Source organism: Sabethes cyaneus, chromosome 2 (genome assembly GCF_943734655.1).
Source record: "Sabethes cyaneus chromosome 2, idSabCyanKW18_F2, whole genome shotgun sequence".
NCBI classification, from domain to species: domain Eukaryota; kingdom Metazoa; phylum Arthropoda; class Insecta; order Diptera; family Culicidae; genus Sabethes; species Sabethes cyaneus.
The window spans coordinates 227,170,590-227,193,373 of NC_071354.1; the positions used below are offsets into that span (position 1 = coordinate 227,170,590).

General features: G+C 38.8%; 2 protein-coding genes across 3 annotated transcripts in view; both read right to left on the bottom strand.

Annotated features, from left to right (window-relative positions):
* LOC128738854 (putative uncharacterized protein DDB_G0271606) overlaps positions 1-22,784 on the bottom strand; it is a 173,579-nt gene that overhangs the window by 70,994 nt on the left and 79,801 nt on the right. The window contains 4 exon segments of the mRNA XM_053834298.1: positions 2,502-3,079; positions 3,424-3,584; positions 3,890-3,954; positions 4,076-4,270. Of these exon segments, the coding sequence (XP_053690273.1) occupies positions 2,502-3,079; positions 3,424-3,584; positions 3,890-3,954; positions 4,076-4,270 (999 nt within the window).
* Positions 16,270-18,591, bottom strand: LOC128738856 (uncharacterized). 2 transcript variants are annotated; one of them, XR_008412130.1, is made up of 6 exons: positions 18,372-18,591; positions 17,905-18,183; positions 17,567-17,835; positions 16,961-17,506; positions 16,666-16,902; positions 16,270-16,607 (listed from the first exon to the last, which is right to left on the bottom strand). XR_008412130.1 is itself a non-coding variant. In XM_053834300.1 (3 exons), exons 1-3 carry the CDS (start codon positions 18,538-18,540, stop codon positions 17,675-17,677), a joined length of 609 nt encoding a protein of 202 aa, XP_053690275.1. In that variant the 5' UTR covers positions 18,541-18,591; the 3' UTR covers positions 17,532-17,674. The 2 variants fall into 2 exon arrangements, 1 of the variants encoding a protein (XP_053690275.1); XM_053834300.1 differs by lacking the exons at positions 16,270-16,607; positions 16,666-16,902; positions 16,961-17,506 and having other exon boundaries at positions 17,532-17,835.

Consider the following 22,784-nt stretch of genomic DNA (forward strand, 5'->3'; position numbering starts at 1 on the left):
CGTATGCTTGAAAGTTCTACAACGACAATTAAGGCTGGAAATATTAACTTAACGTGAATAAAGCTGCCAAAAGCATGCTAACGTTTTCCGAAAGTTGTATCCAATAGCCGTCATTACGCACGCGAATGGGTGGATAGCTGTGTGACATTCAATTTTATTCTGGTTTTGTGTGTCGCAAGTAGTGCGCTGTAATCGCACAGTGATGCGCTATCCAGCTTTTTACACCATCTGACATAATAACGGACGGTATCAGGATTGCTAATGTGCGACTAATACAGTGGTTTGTGTGCATTGTGAAAAATTTTTCGTAGCGAAAAAAAATTTGGAGATGCAAACAAACCGCGTATACGTATACGCGGCGAACTGTGCGTGCGGTAAATGTCAGCAATCTCTATAATACGTAATAGTACTTCATAAACTATGTACATTATAGCAAAAATAAGACTGCAAAAATGAAATACTGCGGAAAAATAATGTCCCAAATTTATGTGCATGCATAAATTTGGGACATTATTTTTCCGCAGTATTCATTTTTCTTGAATAGTAGGGGTATAGATTACCGGGTAATAAGTGCTTGATTAACTGTTATTCAACAGAAATGTTTGTTGGATATATCTGGCATCTGCTTACGACCTTTTGAAAAGTTGGTGCCGAACTTATTATATACCAAGCAATGCCTTTATGTAAAGAGCATTTTACGTGACAAAGCGACATGCTGACTTGTTGATATCGATGTTGCGCTTTCCCTGTGCTGTGCTGGTACTTTGACAATCCGCAGATGCCCCACGGGAAAGCAAAACAGAGCTGCCACAAATACAGATATTTGTGCATACATAAATTTGGGACCCATCAATTATTTCAGTTGCTGTGATTTCTGGCGCTACTAATGTTCCTGAATTTTAAAGTAGTCCCTAAACTATTTATGTTATTTAAAAGAATTGGTGAATGACCAATTGGTTAAAACCACATTAAATAGCAATAAGCAATTATTTAAAAGATTAGATTGAGAAAATTAAATACTCCGGAGAAAACGGTAGGGTCCCAAATTTATGCATGCACAAATATCTGTATTTCTGGCAGCTGTGAAGCAAAATCAATATCAGCAATGTTGTTATGGTTCGTAAAATGGTCAATTCGGCTGATATTCCAATACCAATATCAGCGACACGGCTGACATTGGTATTGATATTAGTGATGTCCGAAATTTTTAATTATTCGATTGCCGATTAATCGATCGAGTAGGCACTGGTCGATTAGTTCAGTATTCGTGCTAGTAGTAGTGTTCGACGTTGGAACGAAAATTGAGGTCCGGGTTCCGGTCCGGTAAAAATCGGCACGAATTTTCTTATTCCGACTTTATTCCGGTCCGATTTGGCTCTGTTCCGGTTCCGGAACCTGAACAGAGCCAAATCGGACCGGATCATTAGTCTTTATAGTCGGAATAACAAAGTTCGTGCCGCCTTTTAACCGGACCGGACCGGAACCCGGACTTCAATTTTCGTTCCGATGTCGAACACTAGCTAGTAGTATTCGACTATAAATATTCGAATATTTCGTTAAATTATTCGACTAATCTTTCGATTATGAACGATTAATGGGGATTGTTCTCATTTTTTTAATCTTATTTAAACTATTCGCTTAATGAATTACTCGTGTCGGCAGTATTCGATTACAAATTATTCGATTATTCCATGCTGTAATCGATTAATCGAGAAATTATCGGACATCACTAAATGTAGAAATTGAATTTACACTCAAGTCGCTTTTTACGCGAAGGATACGTCCCGCGTAAATCAAAACCGCGTAAATTCCGAAAACCGCGTGAAAATAGTCGCGTAAAAAATCTCGTAAAAAGCGACTTCAGTAATTTGTATTAATTATTTTGAATTAATAATAATGCCTGTATTAAAACGTGTTTAAAAAAATTAAAATGGCTTTCAGCTTCCTGTTAAATGAACTGCCTCACTTTGCGAGCGTACTTTTTTTTGCGTATTTGCTCTGTTTGATCTGCACAGAAATCTGCTGGCGCAAACATTTTCGGGCCGAATGTATTTGATAATCTCACGAATTTCATGCTGTTTTGCAAACAGTGTACTGGCCTCACAAAATATGTCAAAATTTATTTGATTTTGTAACACGGGTAACGTCTCAGATCGAATTTTTGACATCAAATTTGACAAACAGTGTACTGGGCAAGACAAATATGTCTGTCAAATACCAAAATTTGCCCAAATTCTGACAGGAAGAAAATTTGACGATAAAGCAAACAGTGTACTGGTACCTTAACTGTCCGTCTGCGTCAATCAAACGTTGTGACCTTGAATGGATCATCAAATGAGGTTTCACCTGAAGGACAAATGCCATGTCGAACGTACCTATTTGTAGGATAGTTATAGGCAACCGTTCAGGAGGGATGGTGTATCGGACTGCATTACACCATAATGTTTCATTTATAACATCATGTTTAATGGAATTTCATTTGACATCGAAATTGGTTGTACCTACCTGTAGAGGATGCCTCAGAATATCATTGTAGTACGAATGAGGTGGTATCGTTTGCTGTTGCTGGTACTGCTGCAGTGGGCCTACGCCCGCTAGTGAACTGACCAAGCCCTGGGCTTGCTGTTGTTGTAGTTGCTGTTGCTGTTGCTGCTGTTGGTAGTAGGACAACTGCAAACACTGAACCGGCGTCGGCAGAGTTCTCCCCGAGCTGGGACGAAGCTGCGATGCGGTCGGTGTCGGCTGCAGTACGCCGTAGTTCTGGTGGATGATGGTTTGCGAGAGCAACTGGCGACCTTCCAACCCAACCGGAATGCCGCCCACGCTCACGGCATTCCCACTACCGATGACCCGTTTCGGACTGTTGATGCTCATGTTGATGTTGAAGTTTTGGTGTATGATTTGCTGTTGTTGCTGTTGCTGTTGCTGCTGCTGCTGGTGCTGCTGCTGCTGTTGCTGTTGCTGCAATTGCTGCTGGTGATGCTGCAGAATCAGCTGGTGCTGCTGTTTGAGCAATTGCTGCTGGGAAAGCAGTTCGGCACTCAGCGGCTGCTGGAATGCGGGCCTCAGCGGAGGTTGCCTGCAAGTTTAGTTTGAAAAGCTTTAGTTTTTTGTCATTTATTTTAGATGCAATACAATAACAAAGTAAGTGTCTAATCAAAAGAATAATAAAAAATAAAATATTGATTTTATTTTGTATTGGTTCTATAGACAACTAAAGGTCTGTGCTGTTCACATGAAGAACATAAAAAATTAATTTTATTTTAATAAACGATCTGATATATGCCCATGTAACCGTATATCAAAACGCCGTGACTATTCATGCATTGCTCGGACGGAGTGTCATAAACACTTTGATTTCCCTCTCGACTTTTGCAGATAAGCCAGACTGCAGAGAGCAGACTGCGCGAGCCGTGTTCCTACCTCAGTGGCACCTGTCGCACCGGAGTTCCCTGAAGTGACCGGCTGGTGGAAGAGCACATCGACGTCGTCAGGCTGGCCGATTCCCAGTGCTGCACCAGGGCGTTCATCCGTGCCTCTTCCAGTGCCAGCTCGGTTTCGCTGCTCGAATCATAGTCGGGTCCCTATTGAACGGAGTAACGTAAAAAAAAGCGAAAATCCGAACATGAGAAAATGGATCTTTGATAGCATCAAAAGCTCATTTCGTGGCACCCATAAACACATGAGCCGCATTGAGGTGGGATAATGAAAAAGAACCGAACGAGTCTGGCAGAGTCGGTGAACCGAGAGTAAACTGAACGTTTCAATTTCCACACCTTGCAAACTGCAAGCTGCGCCGGTACGCGAAATTTTATTTTTCCTTCATCGAATCACCTGTTTACGGGCGGTGCACATATAATTGAAGTTGAAAAATAACAGCCGTTATTACCTCCTCAATTTTTTGATCCAACATTCGAAAAAAGTTTTGTTGACTGGTGGAAATTTCCCTTGATGGCGAAAGCATGTAGGAAGAGAATGGAAAACGTTAGAAATACCAGAACATCCGCTTGACCCACCATGGCAGGTAAACACAGTCTGTCTGTTAGTGGTTCTCTAGTGATTCCAGGACATGAAAATGAAACCTACTGGCTCTGCAGCAGTGATCCGTTTTTCCGCAGTATCGAAACGATTTCACCGTTCGGTGGCTCCGGGGAACCGTCGTCCAGCAGCGAACCGTCCTCGTCCAGTTTCTCCTTTTCGCCATTAATCTCGCGATCCCGCTCGTCCCGGCCGTTGTGTCCATCTTCTTCGTCGGCGTCGGCATCCTCTACTGTGGTGATGGTGGTGGAGCGAGAAGAAAAAAAGAGTAAAATAGACAAAAATGAGATTTAATTTTAAATATCGTAACTTTGACGGAGGTTAAACGCTAATGGTGCCACCAGCCCAGCCAGTGCTGCCGGAATCCGTAATTATACACAACCATTAAAGAAGGAAGGTCTTGCCGAGGAGAATAAGAAAATTATGTAACCGACGGATAGTGTTTTTGGTTTTTTGAGGACGATTGTTGTAGGCGATGTAGCCTCTAGGTATTTCAACCATGCTTAAGTTCAAAATGCTGTAGATGTAGTTTTGAGCGCACGCCGTTTCGAAATAGACACGCGGTGATGGACAGAACACTTAAATGCTCACTGCATTACCCTAATCAAAAACCCGACTTAATCCACCTGGTGGTGAAAGGAACCTTTGTTATACTATCTTATTCGTTATTTGAGATTGAAATAGATACGTCTGCAGAACATAATTCAACTGTTTGCTAACGCAATATTAGTTACATAATATCACTTCTACTGATAGATACAGATATTGAACAATACTCAAACGTCTATGAGCTGAAACGCGTAACGCATAAAGCATAAACGAGTTATTAATAAACCAATTCACTATTTTCCACCACCGACATCCAACACGTCCTTTCCTCGTTTGGCAACTACCTTTTTGGTATTCATAAATCTGTGTGTGCAATTCACAATTGATATTTTTCGGTGATCGAAAAATATCAATTTTAAATTGCACACATAATTGACCGGTGACTCAAAAATTCAAATTATATTCATAATTCTGTTACGTAACTATTCTCATAACTCCCTCTCCCCCTATGTAACAACAAGTAACACAAACTTGATCACGCTACCTCCACTAAGCGATAGGTAAGTTGTGTATGAACCGTAAGTAAAAAAAAGTCATTTTTCTAACACGGAAAAAACGAATTTATGCAAGTTAACACCCTTCTCGACCGGCATCACCGGATGAGACAATACCAACATAGATGATCTAGAGCAGGACCACCCAAGCCGATGATGTTCAACCGCGCCGACAACATTTGACCATGCCGACGACATCAAGCTGCAATGCCGCCCGAACTAGATTAAACAATTCCCGGACCGACGCAACAGGATGCATTTCACACCTGCACGCCAACGACGATAGATCCCATGCCGTACGCTAAGCAGGAGGAAAATAACATGAAACTAACCCCTAGATATAAGAGTGTTAGATTCTAGAAACTAACTCAGTTATAATTTCGACTCTAAAGAATAAAGTTCGGTCATTTCAAACTTAACCCTTTTTTAAAAACCTCTCCATCCGACTGCGGATGTAACTGGCGCCCGAAGCCGGGACCTCTTGTAGTGAAGTGTGGTAAGTGTATAAAAAACTTCGAAAGTTTCAAGCCAACCTAGCCTCCACTGGAACTTGTACTACCGGACCAAGAGCCATCGACCGTCAATCGGCCGATTTGCGTGTACAAGCACGGCGAAGGATTGCACCACAATCACAAGGAGACAACCCGCTACCCTGGAAAGAGGCTTTTGGAATTTAATCGGCTGCCCCCGACGATAAGACGATACGTCGCTCCATCAATCACGGCTAACGGAGTTTATCGGCTGCCTCCGACGACAGCATCCAATCTCATCGTTCCGCTCAGGGTTTTCTGGAGTCTAATCGATGCCCCGACAGAAGTATTTAATTCTGCTCCCACTATGCCTAATCACTGGTATTTATGCCACATTTCACGTTCACAACCTGAACGACAATCCACTAGCTATCATTCCGTTAGGAAAAGCCCAAATACAAAAGGGATATATAAGAATCATATATCCGATAGACCTTGTAGAGATCAAGAAAACGATCGAAACCATTGATAACATTGACATAAAGCAAGAAATTTATAAACCACTCTATAATTTAATTGAAATAAGAAAACAAAAACTTAATGACACATTTATTAAAATAAGACCACTAACAACTAGACGTTCGAAACGTTGGGATCAAATCGGAACTACTTGGAAACTGATTGGAGGAAATCCGGATGCAGAAGATTTACGCTTAATCGAAAAATCACTGAACCAAATCGTCGCTGTAAATAACCAACAAATAATTGTAAACAAAGCCATCGCAAAGCGGTTAAACAACATCTCTACAATCATCAACAGCATGATAAAAATCGAAAAAGAAAGACTATACAATCACACAATGCTAATCAATCTTCTAATCGTGTTTTTTAACATCGAAGCTCTACAGGAACAAATGAACGTAATTGAAGAAACAATTGCAACAGCCAAACACGGGATTCCAAACAGCAAATTATTTACCACACAAGATTTCCAATCTATGGTAGACTTCTTAAATTCCCGAGACGCGCATATATCATCCATCGACGAACTATTGTCACGATCTACTGCACAAGTAATGACGAATTCTACGCATATTGCGTATATCTTAAAAGTGTCACAAATTACCCAACCAAACTATGAATATACCTACGTCGAACCACTCATTAAAAATGGTAAAAGAATTAGATCCAGACAAAATCACTTTTTACTCAATTTGCCAGACGTTTACGAGCTTAACCAACCCTGCGAAAAACGAGACAACCTTTACATATGTAAGGACAACCAGATAAGTCAAGCAACAGAATGTATCCATCGACTAGTAAACGGAAAAAGAGCCAATTGTACGTACGAAAAAATTTATTCAAGCCAAGGAATTATCAAAAGGGTCGACGACGGAACAATTCTCATCAATAACGCAGTAGCAGAAGTACTATCAAACTGCAGCGACAATATTCAAGCTCTTAATGGATCATATTTGATCAATTTCCAACAATGTGCCCTACAAGTTAATGGCCAACGGTACATAAACGACGAAATCATAATCAAAACGCGCTCTTATCTTCCTACAACAGGTATACTAGCGAATGAAATGGACCTGATTGACACTTTGCCAATCGAATATCTCCAAAACATAACTCTGGACCAGAGGAAACGATTAGAAATGGTGGATCTAACCTCAAGAAGCTGGACATTTGGAACAACAGGACCGATTAGCATCTCTATGGTAATCTTATTGCCAATTCTTGGAAAAGTTCTTCTTTATTTCTACAGAAAACGGAAAACTAAAGTCAACATCCAGGTCACACGAAATGCGCTTCAGCCGAATGATCGTCAACACAGCCAATTGCTTCGAGGACAAAGCAACTTAAGCGGGGAAGAGTTAACACCCTTCTCGACCGGCATCACCGGATGAGACAATACCAACATAGATGATCTAGAGCAGGACCACCCAAGCCGATGATGTTCAACCGCGCCGACAACATTTGACCATGCCGACGACATCAAGCTGCAATGCCGCCCGAACTAGATTAAACAATTCCCGGACCGACGCAACAGGATGCATTTCACACCTGCACGCCAACGACGATAGATCCCATGCCGTACGCTAAGCAGGAGGAAAATAACATGAAACTAACCCCTAGATATAAGAGTGTTAGATTCTAGAAACTAACTCAGTTATAATTTCGACTCTAAAGAATAAAGTTCGGTCATTTCAAACTTAACCCTTTTTTAAAAACCTCTCCATCCGACTGCGGATGTAACTTGCATAATAAAAGTTTTAGTTTCCGATGGAATAAAAACCCCGAAATGTCGAAGCAAAACATCGTTTTAGCTGCTAACTATAGATTGCATAGCCGAAACCCCAAGCGAGAAAATTGAATTATTATTTTAAAACAAAAATTTACAGTTACATGTAAAATGCAGTAATACAATGAATAGGTATAATAAGAAGTTTAAGCAAGCAATTCTAGAATTTAGTAAGCCTGACATGACTTGTAATGAACGAGTCGGGATGTTTTTCATGACAGAGTTTTATGAAGTCCATTTTAGCCCATTTTAGATTTGAACTTCGAACCACTTATTGCACGATTTCAAAACGAAATGATTCGGTACGATCATTGCTGATGAAATATATGGTTCGGTACAACCATAGACAAATTGAATGATTCGATACGATCATTGTTGTATGGTTCGGTACGACCATAGATGAATCAATTGTTTCGATATGACCATAGATGAGCTAGATGATGCGATCATTGTTGATGAAATATATCATTGTTGACGGAGCATATGGTGCGGAACGACCATAGATGAATTTAATGACTCGGTATGATCATTGTTGGATGTTGTATATGGTTTGGTAGACTATAGATGAACATGATGATTCGGTACGATCATTGTAGTTGCTGTAATATATGGTTCGGTACGACCATAGACGAATTAAATGATTCAATACAATCATAGTCAAATGATATATATGGTTCGGCACGACCATAGATAATCTAAATAATTCGGTACGATTATTGTTGAGTGATATATATAGTTTAGAACGAACATAGTTAAATGAAAAGATATGGATTGGTAAGACCATGGACGAATGAAATGGCTAAAATACGATCATTGGTAAAAATTAAATGGGTTTGTACGATCATTGTCTAAAAGATGACTTTAATCAGTGTGAATCAAGCACCAGCTTATATGCATAAGTAGTTATACAGGCTTAAGTTGTCGATATATTTGGATTTTTGGCAAATGAAATGACTGATCCATTTCAAATAGATTTGGAGCATGCCAAACTATTTCACATTCTAAAAATAAAACAAACAGTATTTCGCAATACCGGCTGCACACGCTCGATTCGCACGTTCCATGTGAGCTGATGTGGAGTCCAAACTTCGTAAGCATATTCAAGTAGGGAACGTATAAAGGAGCAGTAAAACGTTTTCAAACAATGAGGCTCCTTCCCTTTTTTGCGGTGCCTATTCACTTGCTTTAGAAACGATTTCCGTGCGGAGTCTGTCAAACATCTAGATTACTCTAAGATCGTTAACGTTGTCGTCTCTATTTTACCCATTAATGCTAAACTCAAAATAACTAACGTTTGCGTTCGGTGAAATATAATCACTTGCTTATTTACAGTGCACCACCCGGCCGAGAAATCTGTCGATAAAGAAGGTCATGAGTCAAGATTTAGAAAGACCTTTAAGCCTAAGGCCTTGCTTTTTTTTAGTATATACCACCTTACAAATTTATTTAAAAAAATCTGGTGACATAAACAATCCTCGATGTAACAAATCGGTGATAAATCTTCAAGTCATCGATGTAAACTAGTCGGCACCCATTTTCTAAGGCATTTGCTGCGTTAATCGAAAACATGATGAAAATGAGAGAGCCAAGCGTGCTACCCCGCGGTACACCTGATTTGGTGATAAATCCGATGCAAGCATAACTTGTAAAAATGTTTCACACAAAAATGAATTTAGCCACGTGATGAACTGCTGTGCAGCTCCCAAACGTAATTTTTACCTTTGTTATACAATATAACAAAGGTTTAGGAATTGGTCGAAAAACACGAAGTCGATCTGAGGCCCGGAGGGCCGTGCCACATATACCAATCGATCAGGTTCGACGAATGAGCAATGTCTGTGTGTGTGTGTGTGTGTGTGTGTGTGTGTGTGTGTGTGTGTGTGTGTGTGTGTGTGTGTGTGTGTGTGTGTGTGTGTGTGTGTGTGTGTGTGTGTGTGTGTGTGTGTGTGTGTGTGTGTGTGTGTGTGTGTGTGTGTGTGTGTGTGTGTGTGTGTGTGTGTGTGTGTGTGTGTGTGTGTGTGTGTGTGTGTGTGTGTGTGTGTGTGTGTGTGTGTATGTGTGTATGTGTGTGCGCTTCAATTTTCAATCGCCTATTTCTCGGAGATGGCTGAACCGATTCGTCTGTTATAACTTTTATTTGAAAGGTATTTTTACCTAGTATATTACTATTAAATGGTTTCGTGGTCTGACTTTTAGTTTGAAAGTTATAAGCAAAAATGTGAAAGTTACGTGACACGATTTTCTCCGGAACCACATAACCGATTTCATCGATCTTAGTACCAAATAAAAGCTCTTACTATTGCTAAACTTCACACCAATTTTTATTGAAAACAAACAAGTGGTTTAAAAGTTATGCTTAAAAAACCAGTTTTGACAAGGTTCAAATGATCGCCTGTTTCTCAGAGATGGCCAAACCGATTTACGTGCTATTAGTTTCATTTGGCAGGTAATATAGCCGGATAGATCACTATTGGATGGTTTATTGATTGGATGTTTAATTTGAGAGTTATGAGTAATTCAATACACCACACCAAAATTAACAATAATTTATAATGATTTTAACCAAGAAAAATAACCTAATTTCAATTATTTTAATATCAAACGAGAGGTTTTCACACTACGAATATATATGCAAAATTTCATAAGAATTGGTTTTACCGATCAAAAGATATTAACCCTCGAACACTCGCGCCAACTTTTATAACACAGTTACTCGCGCGCACAATAGCCCAAAACCAAAGAAAACGTGCGCACTAGAGTTTTGACTAGGAAAACTTGGTTTAAAGTTTATCGAACCTTTGGAAGAGTTTCTTGAAATTGAAAGCTCTATCGTCTGGTAGAATTTGAATTTTAATTAATGCTCCTAAAAGTGAAATAAAAAAATTATTTTCCTTCAATTTCAATATAACACATTGATGTGTTCTGCAAAGTTTTAGAGCATATTATTACAAGAAATTTTGCTGAAGACAGTAACCTTCTATCCATTTTGCTGAAGACAGTAACCATTTTTCCATATGAAGAAACGAAAGAAAATTCCAGTTGGGGCCAATTGCGGTACACCTCACATGCTACTTGCTTCGTTTCTGTGATGTCGGTTTATGCTAATCTATTTTCCTAACAATTTAAAGTAATAATGCATTGAATAATTCTGACATTTTGCTCATAATAAGTTTATTGAAGAATATACGTTAGTATATACGTAATATACGATTTGTAACTATATAACAATATGGCATTCAAAAACCTACATATGGTGTACAAAATATAACAACGTGAGTAACCGAAGGTTCCTAAAAATTGATGAAATTTATTCAAGAAAACTTTATTGTTGTGAATCAAATAGAATGGCGTTACAGGAAATTATGCATAGTTCAAAAACCTGTTAACTAGACCTTTACTACGCAATGTATATGTTAAAGAATAATATTTCATCTTACAACTTACTTTTACTTGCACTTACCCTCATTAGTAACAATTCGATTTGTCGACGTGTCGATTTCTATCTCAAATAGCAAGTAAGACCGTATAACAAAGATTCCTTTCACCACTAGGTGGATTAAATCAGGTTTTTTAAGCAGAGTTGGCAAAGTCAAAATGCTTTTCTTATCTGTTCAACCGTTTGATGTTTGAATACTGTTTACTCTTGCAACCGGCCATCTTGTGCAGACGGAGCACAACTACAAGCAGAGCTAATCTCCTCTTCACACACTAGAGACAGAACACTATTTTCTCTGCATTCCAAAGAGAATATTGGACAAGTTATATGGACAGAAACGGTTTGCTCCGTCACCTTGAGAGCATGCATTCGATAGCGCTCCGGCAGAAAAAAAGAATGATGAAACAAAACTGACGATCATTCGGGGGAGTAGCAAAACAGCAAAGCACTACAAAAGAAAACAATCTCATTGGTTGTCGGAGAAGGTAACATCCGAGAGACAGAGAGAGTGTGTGTGTGTGTGTGTGTGAGAGAGAGAGAGAGAGAGAGAGAGAGAGCAGATCGATTCGTCTTCTGCGCCTTGCTAGTAAAACGCCGAGAATTGAGATTTTTTTAGAGCACGGCGTAAGCCTGCTTTCAACACCGATTTCATGTCCAATTTCAAGTCTAATTTTAAACCAATCAGTTTTCATGTTGCACTCTAATTTTAACTCCAAAGACAGGTTGGAATATTATGTTGGTCATTTTTTGAATTTTTCTTTCTTCCTTGTTTGTCAATTTCGAATCTTTAATTGATAATATTTTTATGTAACATATTTTTTTGACACTCAATTATGCTTGAAAACTCGTTTTTACCAAATTACAGAAAAGTTACCGATGGATCCAGAGGTATTCCGTCTCTTACTTATCTCTAGAAACAGAAGTAAAAATAAATGGGACAAAGAGGGAAAAACGGAAGAAAACGTAAAAAAGTTGAACAAACGGGATAGAAAAAAGGGAAAACCCTAAGGGAGAAATTTTATGAAAGACAAATGAAAGAAAAAACGATAGATAGACAGAAGGAAAGGGTAGAGAAAAAATGTAAAAGGAGAAAACGGGAGAGAAGAAGAGAAAAACCGAGGAGAAAAATAAGAAAAAGAAGAAAAGAAAATTAGAAAAATGAGAGAAATACAAAGAGAAAAAAGAAGAAAAAGAAAAATAGCGGAAAACAAAATCAGAAAAATGAGAGAAAAGCGGGAAATATCATAAAGCAAACGACAACAACAAGAGAGAAAATCAAGATAAACTGGAAAGAAAAAGAGAAAAAACGGGACAAAAGAGGAGAAACAAGATACAAAAAGGGAAACAGAAAAAGAAAAAAATATAGGATAAGAAGAATGCAGAAGCGAGAACAGAAAAAGAGGAGAACTGAGACAAACAGAGAAAAAAATTGAGAGGAAAAAAGAAAACGGAAAATAAAAGGGATAAGATGGAAAAGCAAAACAGAACGTGATCTCTAAAAGGAGGAAAAACAGGATATAACTAAATAAACAGAGTGCAGATCGAAAAAAAAAACAGGCTAGAAAACGAGTATAAAAGCAAAATAGACGAAAACCAGGGCAGCAAACGACACAACATGAGACAGAAAAAAGGAAAAAAACAGACCGGAAACGGGATAGGAAAAGACGAGAAAAGTAACAGACAAAGAAGAAACAGTGGGCAGAAAAAAGGAGAAATAAGTAGGAAAAAAAAGATAAAGGAAACGAGGAAAAAGGGGAAAAGTGGTCAAACGGAATGTAAAAGGATGATGGGCTAAAAACGAAAAAAGGTGCAAAAATAGAAAAACAAAGAGGTAAAATGGAGTTAAGAAAAAAAAGAAAACAGGATATAAACGCGAAAACTGGAGAGGAAAAGGAAAAAAGAAAGCCAAAAACAGAATAAACGGGACAGAAAAGACCCCAAAACGGGGCATCAGAAAAAAAGGTCAGGAAAAACGGAACAAGCGAGGACGAAAAACGAGAAGGAACGGCGGTAAAAAAAATAGAGAAAGACGAAAACTGGAAACTAAACGAAAGAAAAAAAAGAGAAGAGAAAAGACAGAAAATGAGAAAGAAAATAACAAAAAATGAGTGCAAGACATGAGAAAATACAGGACTAAAAATAAGAAAATATGGGACATGAAACGAATAAAAACGGAACAATGAAACAGAACCCACGGGACAGAAGAGATGGAAAACGAGAGAAAAAGGGGAAAAGCTGAAGGAAAGTGGCAGCAAAAGCCGGGAAAAGGACAGAACGGCTACAAAACAGAAAAGGGGGAACAATGAAACGAAAAGCAGAAAAACGGAACTGGAAAAGAGGAAAACCGGAATAGAAAAGAGGTAGAACAAGAGACAGAATAAAACAAAAACTGTCAATTCTAATTTTAAGTACAACTTAGTGTCTAATTTGATGTCCACGGCCGGTTTTAGTATAATTTCAGGCTTTCATTATTCCTAATTAAAGTCGTATTTAAAGTCCAATGTGAAATCCAATTTCAAGTTCAATTGCATGCAGAGCTGTAGCGTGACATTCTAAATCAGTGTTCCTTCTAGGTTTATTATTTTTGCGTATTCCCCCTTTATCCGATATTTCGCTGCACTTAACGTGTATTGAAAAAATGGACTAAGCTCGGAAGGCGGTGAAAAAAAAATAAAAAAGCTAATGTAATTAAAACAATTATCCTTAAATATAACGTTTATTAAGTTTTCTATAAAAAAGCTTCGAACAGCCTGCCAGATGACTTGAGAGCGGTTCATCGAAACCTTCGTAATGGCCGATCAAAAGATAGACATCAGCATATTATTCAACTTGGCCTTGGCGATCAGCTCCTTCTTCATTCCGGCTGCAAAATTATTGGAGTAAATGGTTCGTATGAGCTTCGCCCAAAAATTTTTGACCAGTAGTAGCGGGGAAACGTCGGGAGAGTTGGTGATCTTCGGTACAACGTTTATCTTTAGCCGATTCATCTCTAGTGATCTCTTGGCATGATGGGCCACGGCCAAGACCAGATTAAGACCACGACCAAGACTCCTTGATTAAGGCGGCAACTTTCGGTAGGCACATCGTAAACCCCGAATGAAACAACAACAGCTTGAAAATTCTCTTCTCGCCGACCATCAACAACCACAGAGGGATCTTCTTTGGGAAGATATACTTGAGGTCATCGCCCGTATCTTTCTGGTGCAGGATGTAAAGTAGTCGGTCCTCTGCCAGTCGTTGCCGCCCAGCGTCAAATAGTTTTCGTCACTCATTATCACCGCGACATCGTGCTTCGCCGGAGGAATTATTTAACTAGCACCTTCCGCCGTTCGCTGTGCGATTGCATGGAACTCAGACACAGCCAGCATCAACTGACGCTTTCACATGAAAATGTCCATTTGGCTCCGTACTTTTTCACAGTTTATCCCGTGGCTCCGACCTCCCTCCCCAAGGCGCGGAACAATGAGACCACCTTCCTCACGGTCTTTATCTTCAGCTTCTGCTGCACGATACGATCGCACAGCACTGGTGGCCGGAACCAGGTTTCCGTTAAACGTTTTCGTCTTTCTCGTGGGGGAGATTGATGTCATTGCCAGATTAGCTCTATTCAGTGGATACGAAGCACTTCACCACGGTTAACTTCTTCGCAACGAGATGGAGCTGGCAGCACGAACAAAGCATCGAGCGTAATTGTTTAACTTTTCGTCATGGCTGCTGCGTGCAAATCGATTGGTAACGACGCATGAAAAATCGCTCAACCCACCTTTTTAATGTATATGTTATTGCTAATGCTTTACTGAAATTTTTAATTCTGATTGAACCCCAATTTTGGTACAGTTTCAACTCAAATTTAGACTCTAATTTCAAGTCCAATTTCAAGTACAAATTGATTTCCAATTTTAGCTTTATTTCAAATCTAATTTCCAGTCAAGTCACCCACCGGAAATAAGCCTGTTATGAAAGTACGCAAGTACGTAACCTCGCAGAACCTGACGATGATGCGCTTTCGTTTAGATTACACTATAGTGAAACTATAGTGCAAAAATACAAGATATGGAAGCACTTTTACCGTTAAACCATGGAAATATGAATCAACAAATGCTTTTTATGTCTTTGCGTTTTCAAAAGAATAGAGTCTCAAGCTAATATTTTTTTCAAAACCTTGTAAAACACCTTATATAATTGATATCAAAATCATTAGAATCTGTTCCGTGGCTCCACAGTTCTGATTTGAAACTAGGTCTAAAGCCAAAAATGTGTCAAAAAGGTGATTGTAGGGACTACCTTGACTCAGAAAGGACCTCATCTCAAGCGTCAAATGAAGAACTATTGGGTGTAAACTTTTCTGAAAAGAACTACTCAAGATCTGTACACAATCGGAGCACGTTTGCGCTAGTTCGAATTTCATTTTGAATTATTTTACTTGCGTTATTTAATGGGTATACCATCTGTATCCAAGAAAATTTTTCTAATTTATCTATTAATCAAGAACAAAACAGCCTCATTATTAGACATTTGGTTGAAGATTTTTGTTGCGATAATAAGCACCGTCGTGCTATCTATGTTATCTTCCGAAAGTTTATTGGTAGTATTTTTCCTTTAGGAGTAAACAAGAAAGTAATAGCTTGAGGTGTTGTTATCTGTACGCTACGTGCATATGTATTAAGCTCGCCTAAATACGAAACACAGTTCGCTTTATTTGCACACCGACAACTGAATGACGATGAATCTTTCCATGCAGATTAGTTTAATTTCCAAAACAAAACCCTTATGGATGATCTTCCATCGAAGTTGATAGGATTGTTTTTAAAAGGTGAACATTTAGTTAGTCGCTTGTATGAATTACTATAATTAATTGTTTTACGATTTCAAGAAGAATGTTAAAAGATTTAATTGTTTTCATAACATGTGCAGTTTTGGTTCCCAAATATTTTTAGTCCTGCAAAAAATGTTGATAAAATTTTGACTATTATTAGCTTTCTTTTAAGAAGTTTGCATTAAACACGTTCCAATTTGCATTTAATTTTGTATATTTGAGAAAAAAAACTTTCAAATTTATCTTACATACTTACATACTAAGTATTCTGAAGAAAGTATTAACAAACTATAGTTAAGCTCATTAGCCTAAACCATCATAGAACTATCACAGTTAATTATTGGCGTCTTGCTTGGACTGGTCACAATTCGTGTCTTTGGTCGATCGAATAGAATAGCCAGTGTTTCCAGCGTGTACAGAACATAGGTAACAATTGCTGAAATAAATGGAAAAAGTACACTAAAGCACACAATTTTAGGAATTCACAAACAAACCGAAGAAGAAGAAAAGATACTGCATATCACAGATCAGTCGTTCATCTGGTTCGTGTTTAATCGTATGAACAAAGTCCTGCACCAACACTATCACCACTTCGATCAAAAACAAACATTTAACCGGCCGAAGATAATGGCGTTCCTCCCAGCGCATCCCGTAGTACATAACGGCCAAAGCCGTTAACCACAGTAAGGCAAACAGCCAACGTACTGTTGGGTTGCATCGGGTCAGTAAATCTAGAACACAGAACCGTCATTAATGAGTTCTTCGTTTTTTTCTTACAATTTCAAGTACCTCTTCCATAGATCCAATAATTCTGGTTAGAGTACAATGCCTCCAGAGTTAGCTGCGACAGCTCCCGGATTGTAAACACCAAGGCACAACTTAAGTACAAATATCCGTGAAATTTAATGAAACGAACCAGCTTTTGCTCCATTTTCAGTCGTCGTTAGGCGAGTAGCTGCTCCGACCTACCAGCTTTTGTGGGCAACATTCATCAACTGACAATTATGCGTTTATAGATCGGACTCAATCGTGGATTAAGCAGCGTTCCTGGAACATGAATACGTGTAGTCCTTATCAGTTGAAGATTGATTTCTTCCATTCCGAGCGTGTGTGTTTACTGGCGAACACCAGAGGAAACCGCCGCCCCATCGACAATGAGCTAGACCGAGACGGACAAGGAGAAGAAGATAAGAGGATGCGATCGTTACTCGTTACTCGGAGACTACGTCAATGAGATCAGCCTCCAGACAGATGATCGGTGCAATCGCAACGCACTGTTGGCTGACCAAACCGAACCAAAGAAAGTAGTTTCTTTGTAATTCACATTAACATAATCTGTAACAATTATAACGTAGTTTGTTTTTAATTTTCACGTTCGAGAAAGCAAATATTTACAAAATGAGAAGGGAATCTCTTCTATACGGGCCTAATACTGGGGTTGCTATGCTGGGTGCGATTGTGCAACAACGACCACGCCGTTCGTTCGTTCGTTCGTTCGTGCGGCTAGCTAATCCAGGAATCGTCAAATTCGTCCCCCAGCGTGAACTTGACCGGTTTGTGACCACTTTCCAGATCATCTGAATTGGCACTTTCCGCCTGTGTTTGCCGGCTGTCGAACAACTTGTACAGCACCGCCAGTGTGAAACCAACGTACACGGGAATGACTGTGAAACAAAACGAAACCTTCGTTAATACTCGAAGCATCCTTCGAAACCTTACTCCCTCGTCCTTACCGACTAATACTGCAGTTTCGGCCGACAGCATCACCTCCTGGAAGCCCCGCCGTTCCAGCTTGGTCAAATGTTGGATCAAAATCACGCACCAATCGATCGCGAAAATGGTCGCGAAGGGAAAAATCGTTTCCTTCTTGTTGAACAGCAAACCGATCAGAAAGATCATCCCGGCCAGTACCCACACCAGCGAGAAGATCAGCTGTCCCAGCGGGCGCATCCGAAAGTACGTCGTCTTACTGCTGCTAATGGCATCTAGCCGGTGGTGGTGATTTGGTCGATCTAAAAACAAAACAAACGCAGACACGCACCATCATCATCGTGATCATCGCCATCAGAGAGTGTGGCAGGCGGATTGCGAAAGTTGTTGTCAACTATTCGACACACCAAAAGTCACACAAATCAGCTCCCGTCCCGTCGCAATCTGTCACGGCCGGTCAGGGATCCAAAAATAGTTAGTAGCTGCTCACCTATCGTAGCGATACCGTCCGGGATGTCGTCCAGTGACCGGACCTGCCGCAGCTCATCCGTGAGTGACACATCGGAAGCGAAGATGCACCCAAACGTTAGCGCTGCCAGAGCGATTGCATATCCGTGGGATTTGATGTATCCACTGAATATCCGTTGCATTTTTTTCATTTACTAATTTACTAAGTATGATGAGAAAAATCCTACAAACGTACGACCGGTTCAAACTTCGAGCGTAGACTGCGATCGCTTACGATCATACGTTCTCATAAGAGGAGCTCTAGGCTGCGGCTACATAATGCGGTTGCCGTGCACGTGGACGCTAGCTGAAAACAACAACTTGCCAACATAATGGTATGTACGGCATGCGGCGCGGTTACTTGCGGCTCGCTGATCACTCCTCCTAGGAGAAGGAGACTTCACGAGAGGACGACTATCACGAAGCGCTCGACTAGCGGCTAGCCGATTAAGAGCGTGCTCGGTGTGCGTCACCGTTTTCATATCAGAATAGGTGCCCGAGGGGGGAAAGTCTATACATAGGTAAACAGAGTGATTTTTTTGTATCAATTCTGTCCCATCATATTTTTCTTCGAAAGGATTCCGTTTGTCAGCGTTGATTAATAGCTGAGCTGTGCGTTTTATTTGTTGACTGCATTTATTTATTGGACACAGCTTAAGGACGCGATTTGTCAATAATAACAAAAAATATGCTTAGTGCGCACTTTTCACTTTGTATTCACTACGTTGCATTGCCGAGATTAACTAGAAAAATGCTATTGTCATGAATAATCTTAATAAAATATAGAGCGTGCTGTAAGGTTTTGTTCAGTCAGGATTGAAAATTACAAATTTTGCATATTGCCATCCGGGGTGAGATTGTGCCACGGGGGTGAGATTGGGCCAAAAACCAAAAATGTTTATTCATAACATATTTATTCATAACATATTTATTCATAACTTAGAGTGGAACACAGATAATATTAGCAAACTATTTAGCCCAAACAGGGCTTCAAAGTTCGCGATCAAAAATACTCGGAAATAACACTTGTAAAAAATGTCCCCCATAAACCAACCCAAACAAGAAATCGCATCAACCTACTATTTTGAAGGTATATAAACTAATCATTTACAATGTATTGAAAGGTTAATTATGCGTTGGATAAGTTTTGATTACGAAAATAATATTTTTCGAAACTTTGTACTTTTCGAGCTTCACGGGGGTGAGATTGTGCCAAGCCATAATGATTGATCCAATTTATGGATCACATACACATATACAACAAAAATACGTCAGTATACACCAGTACACTCACATTTTTTACTATTGAGCACAATATTTTGACAGATTAGATTGCATAATCCATTTTGGAGCAAACAGCATCATAGGTCTGCTTTAAAAATAATTTATGCTAATTTTTATTTTTTCTCTGGAAATTTCAGATGCTTTGTATAAACACTCTAATATAAGACGAATATATTATACCGTGTATAAACGGCCAGTTTAAAGGAGCGGGGAGGGGGGTGGGATGGGCCACATGTTCTGCGGCCGCGAGTTCTCGAAGTAATGATTACTTTTGTTAAATGATCAAATACCCTGATCAAATACCCCTGTCCCTAACAGTCCACTTAGTTCATGGACGGACCCATATGAACTACTTTATACTGATATTTATGTGTATTGTTTATAAACATGCTAATGTTTACCGTTTAGGTATTTACCTTAACTTTATGTTTTTGCCACAATGTCACCCCCTAGTTGATGGTATTTTAGTCCAATCTATGTCCCATTTTGATTAAATTTTGGTCCAATTTTTGCCTAAGTAGTGAATATCATTTGTTCGATTGCATGATTTACATCCTGCAAATCTTTTAACGAACTAATTTAAAAATATTTTTTTAAGTTATTTTTCAAATTTCCATAACGACATTTTTTATACATTTTTTGCAATTTTTTTCCTATTCTATCAGTTTTTGGTATTTTTAATTTCTCTAAGGTCTTGTTTCCGGCCTGCTTACTGATCTTCTTCTTGACCTAGTTTGTGGCCTTGTTTCTAAGTTTCTTGGTGTCTTCTTTCTGTCTTTCTTTTACGCTTTTTGCGTTTATTTCTTGCCTTAGGTATTCCTATTGGTCATTCTCTGGCCTTTCCGCGTTCTTTCTGTCCTTCTTTTTGTCCTTCTTTCATTCTTTCTTCTTTATGGCCATCTCTCTGATTGTGTTTCTGGCCTTTTGACCTTCTTTATAACGTTATATGTAGCCTTTTTCTGACTTACCTCTGGCCCCTTTCAGGCTTTTTCTGGCACTCTTTCTAGTCTGATTTGGTGCCTTCTTTCTGACCTGGCTTGCTTTTTAAATTTCTTTCTGGCCTTCTGGCTTCTTTTGGCCTTCTTTCTGGACTTCTCTTTTGCCGTTTAGGTTTTCTTTGCAGAACCTTCTTTGTGGACTTTTTCTGGCCTTCTTTATGACGTTCTTTCTAGTCTCTTTCTAGACTTACTTCTGGCTATTTTCGGGCCTGTTATTATTTTTAACAGCTTTCTTGTAGTGTATAATTTTCTTTCTAGCCTTCTTTCTGGTCTTCTTTTTGGCCATTTTCTGGAATTTTTCTTGTCTTTTTTACATTCTGACCTTTTTCCGACCGTCTTTCTAGCCTTCTTTGTGGTCTTCTTTGTGGTCTTATTTCCAGTTTTCTATGAGGCATCCTGGGAAGCGTTTTTAAAGTCTTCTTTGTGAACTTTTTTCTGGTCTTCTTTCTATTTTTCACCTGACATTTTTATGCTTATTTTACAATTTACCCTTTATTTTTGTTTTTTGAATTTCTTTCCGGTTTTTGTCTGACCTTATTATTGGCCTTCATTTGTTCTTTTTTACTTTCTTTCTGACTGTCTTTGCATCCTTGTTTCTGGTCTTCTTACTGGGCTTCGTTCTGCCTTGCTTATGACATTTTCTCTGGACTTCTTTTTCATCTTTCTTTGGACTTGTTTCTGGCTTTTTATCTAACCTTCTTTCTGGTCTTCCTATTGGTTTTCTTTATGGCGTTTCTGGTCTTTTTCTGTTCTTATTTCTATCCTTTTTTGTGGTCTTCTTTCTGGGCTCATTTGCAGCTTTCTTCATGGTTTTCTTTGGGGATTTGTTTTTGGTCCGCCTCCTAGCCTTCTTCCGACTTTTTTATGGCTTGTTTCCTAACCAACTTTCTGCCTTTATTGTTGGCCTGCTTCCTGACTTTCTTTCTATCCTTTTTCTCATCTTATTTCCGGCCTTCTTTTTGGTCTTCTCCTCTGTGACCTTCTTGTGATCGTTTGGTACAATTTCAATTTTATGTGGTATCCAATTGTATTCTAATTTTAATCTAATTTGGTCCGATATGGGTGTTCCAATTTGGTTCAAATTTGGTTCTATTTTGATCTAATTTAGGTCCATTCTCGGTTCAAATCCATTCCAATTTTGGCCTCACATTTGATTACAAGTGTGTGTGCTAATTTAGGTCCAATTATACAGTTTAATTTTAATTTAAATATTTGTTGCAAGTTTGATTTAGTTATGGTCTATGTATGGTTCCAAATTTTGTTGTATTGAGGCCCAATTAAAGTGCAATTTTCATTCAATTTTGGTCCAAAAATTTAGTCCAACTTGGATCCATATTCAATCAAATTTTGGTGTAAGTTTGGTCCAACTTCAGTACAGTTTTGGTCCAAATTCGGTCAAGTTCTAGTCTAAATTTGACTAAATTTTAGTCCAATTTTGGTCAATGTTAGTTTTATTAAGTATTATTTTGTACCAGTTGAGGTCCAATTTTGGTTCAATTGTAGTTCGGTTAAGGGTTTGTTTAAGTCCAATTCTGGTAAAATTTTAGTTGAATTTTGGTCCAATTTCTGTCTAATTACCTTTGGTTCAATTGTAATGCCATTTCAGTCCAATTTATATCCCATTTCTATTAAATATTGGTCCAATTGTGTCTAATTGGCAAATAATGTTTGTTCAATGCAGGGATGGTCCGATCACTTTGACTCAATTTTGATTTATTTGAAAGTATCGCCTTAGCCGAACAAAATTTGACAAAGTCATGTATGGCACATTTGTAGAAATAGTAATTATCTACAACTTTGTTGAATAAAGTTTTGCTGTATCTTTTGTAGTTACGGAGCTAAAATGCTCATTATTAACTAAGCGAACGTTCATTTAGTTACTAATATGGTGCTAGCATTGTAGCTCCGTAACTACAAAAGATACAGCAAAACTTTATTCAGCAAAACTGTAGATTATAACTAGTTCTACAAATCTTCCATACATTATTTTGTCAAATTTTGCTCCGCTAAAACGGTACTGTCAAATTAATCAAAATTGAGTCAATGTGATCGGACCATCCCTCGTTCAATGGCCTGATTTGCATCTCGCAAATCATTTGACGAACTTAAATATT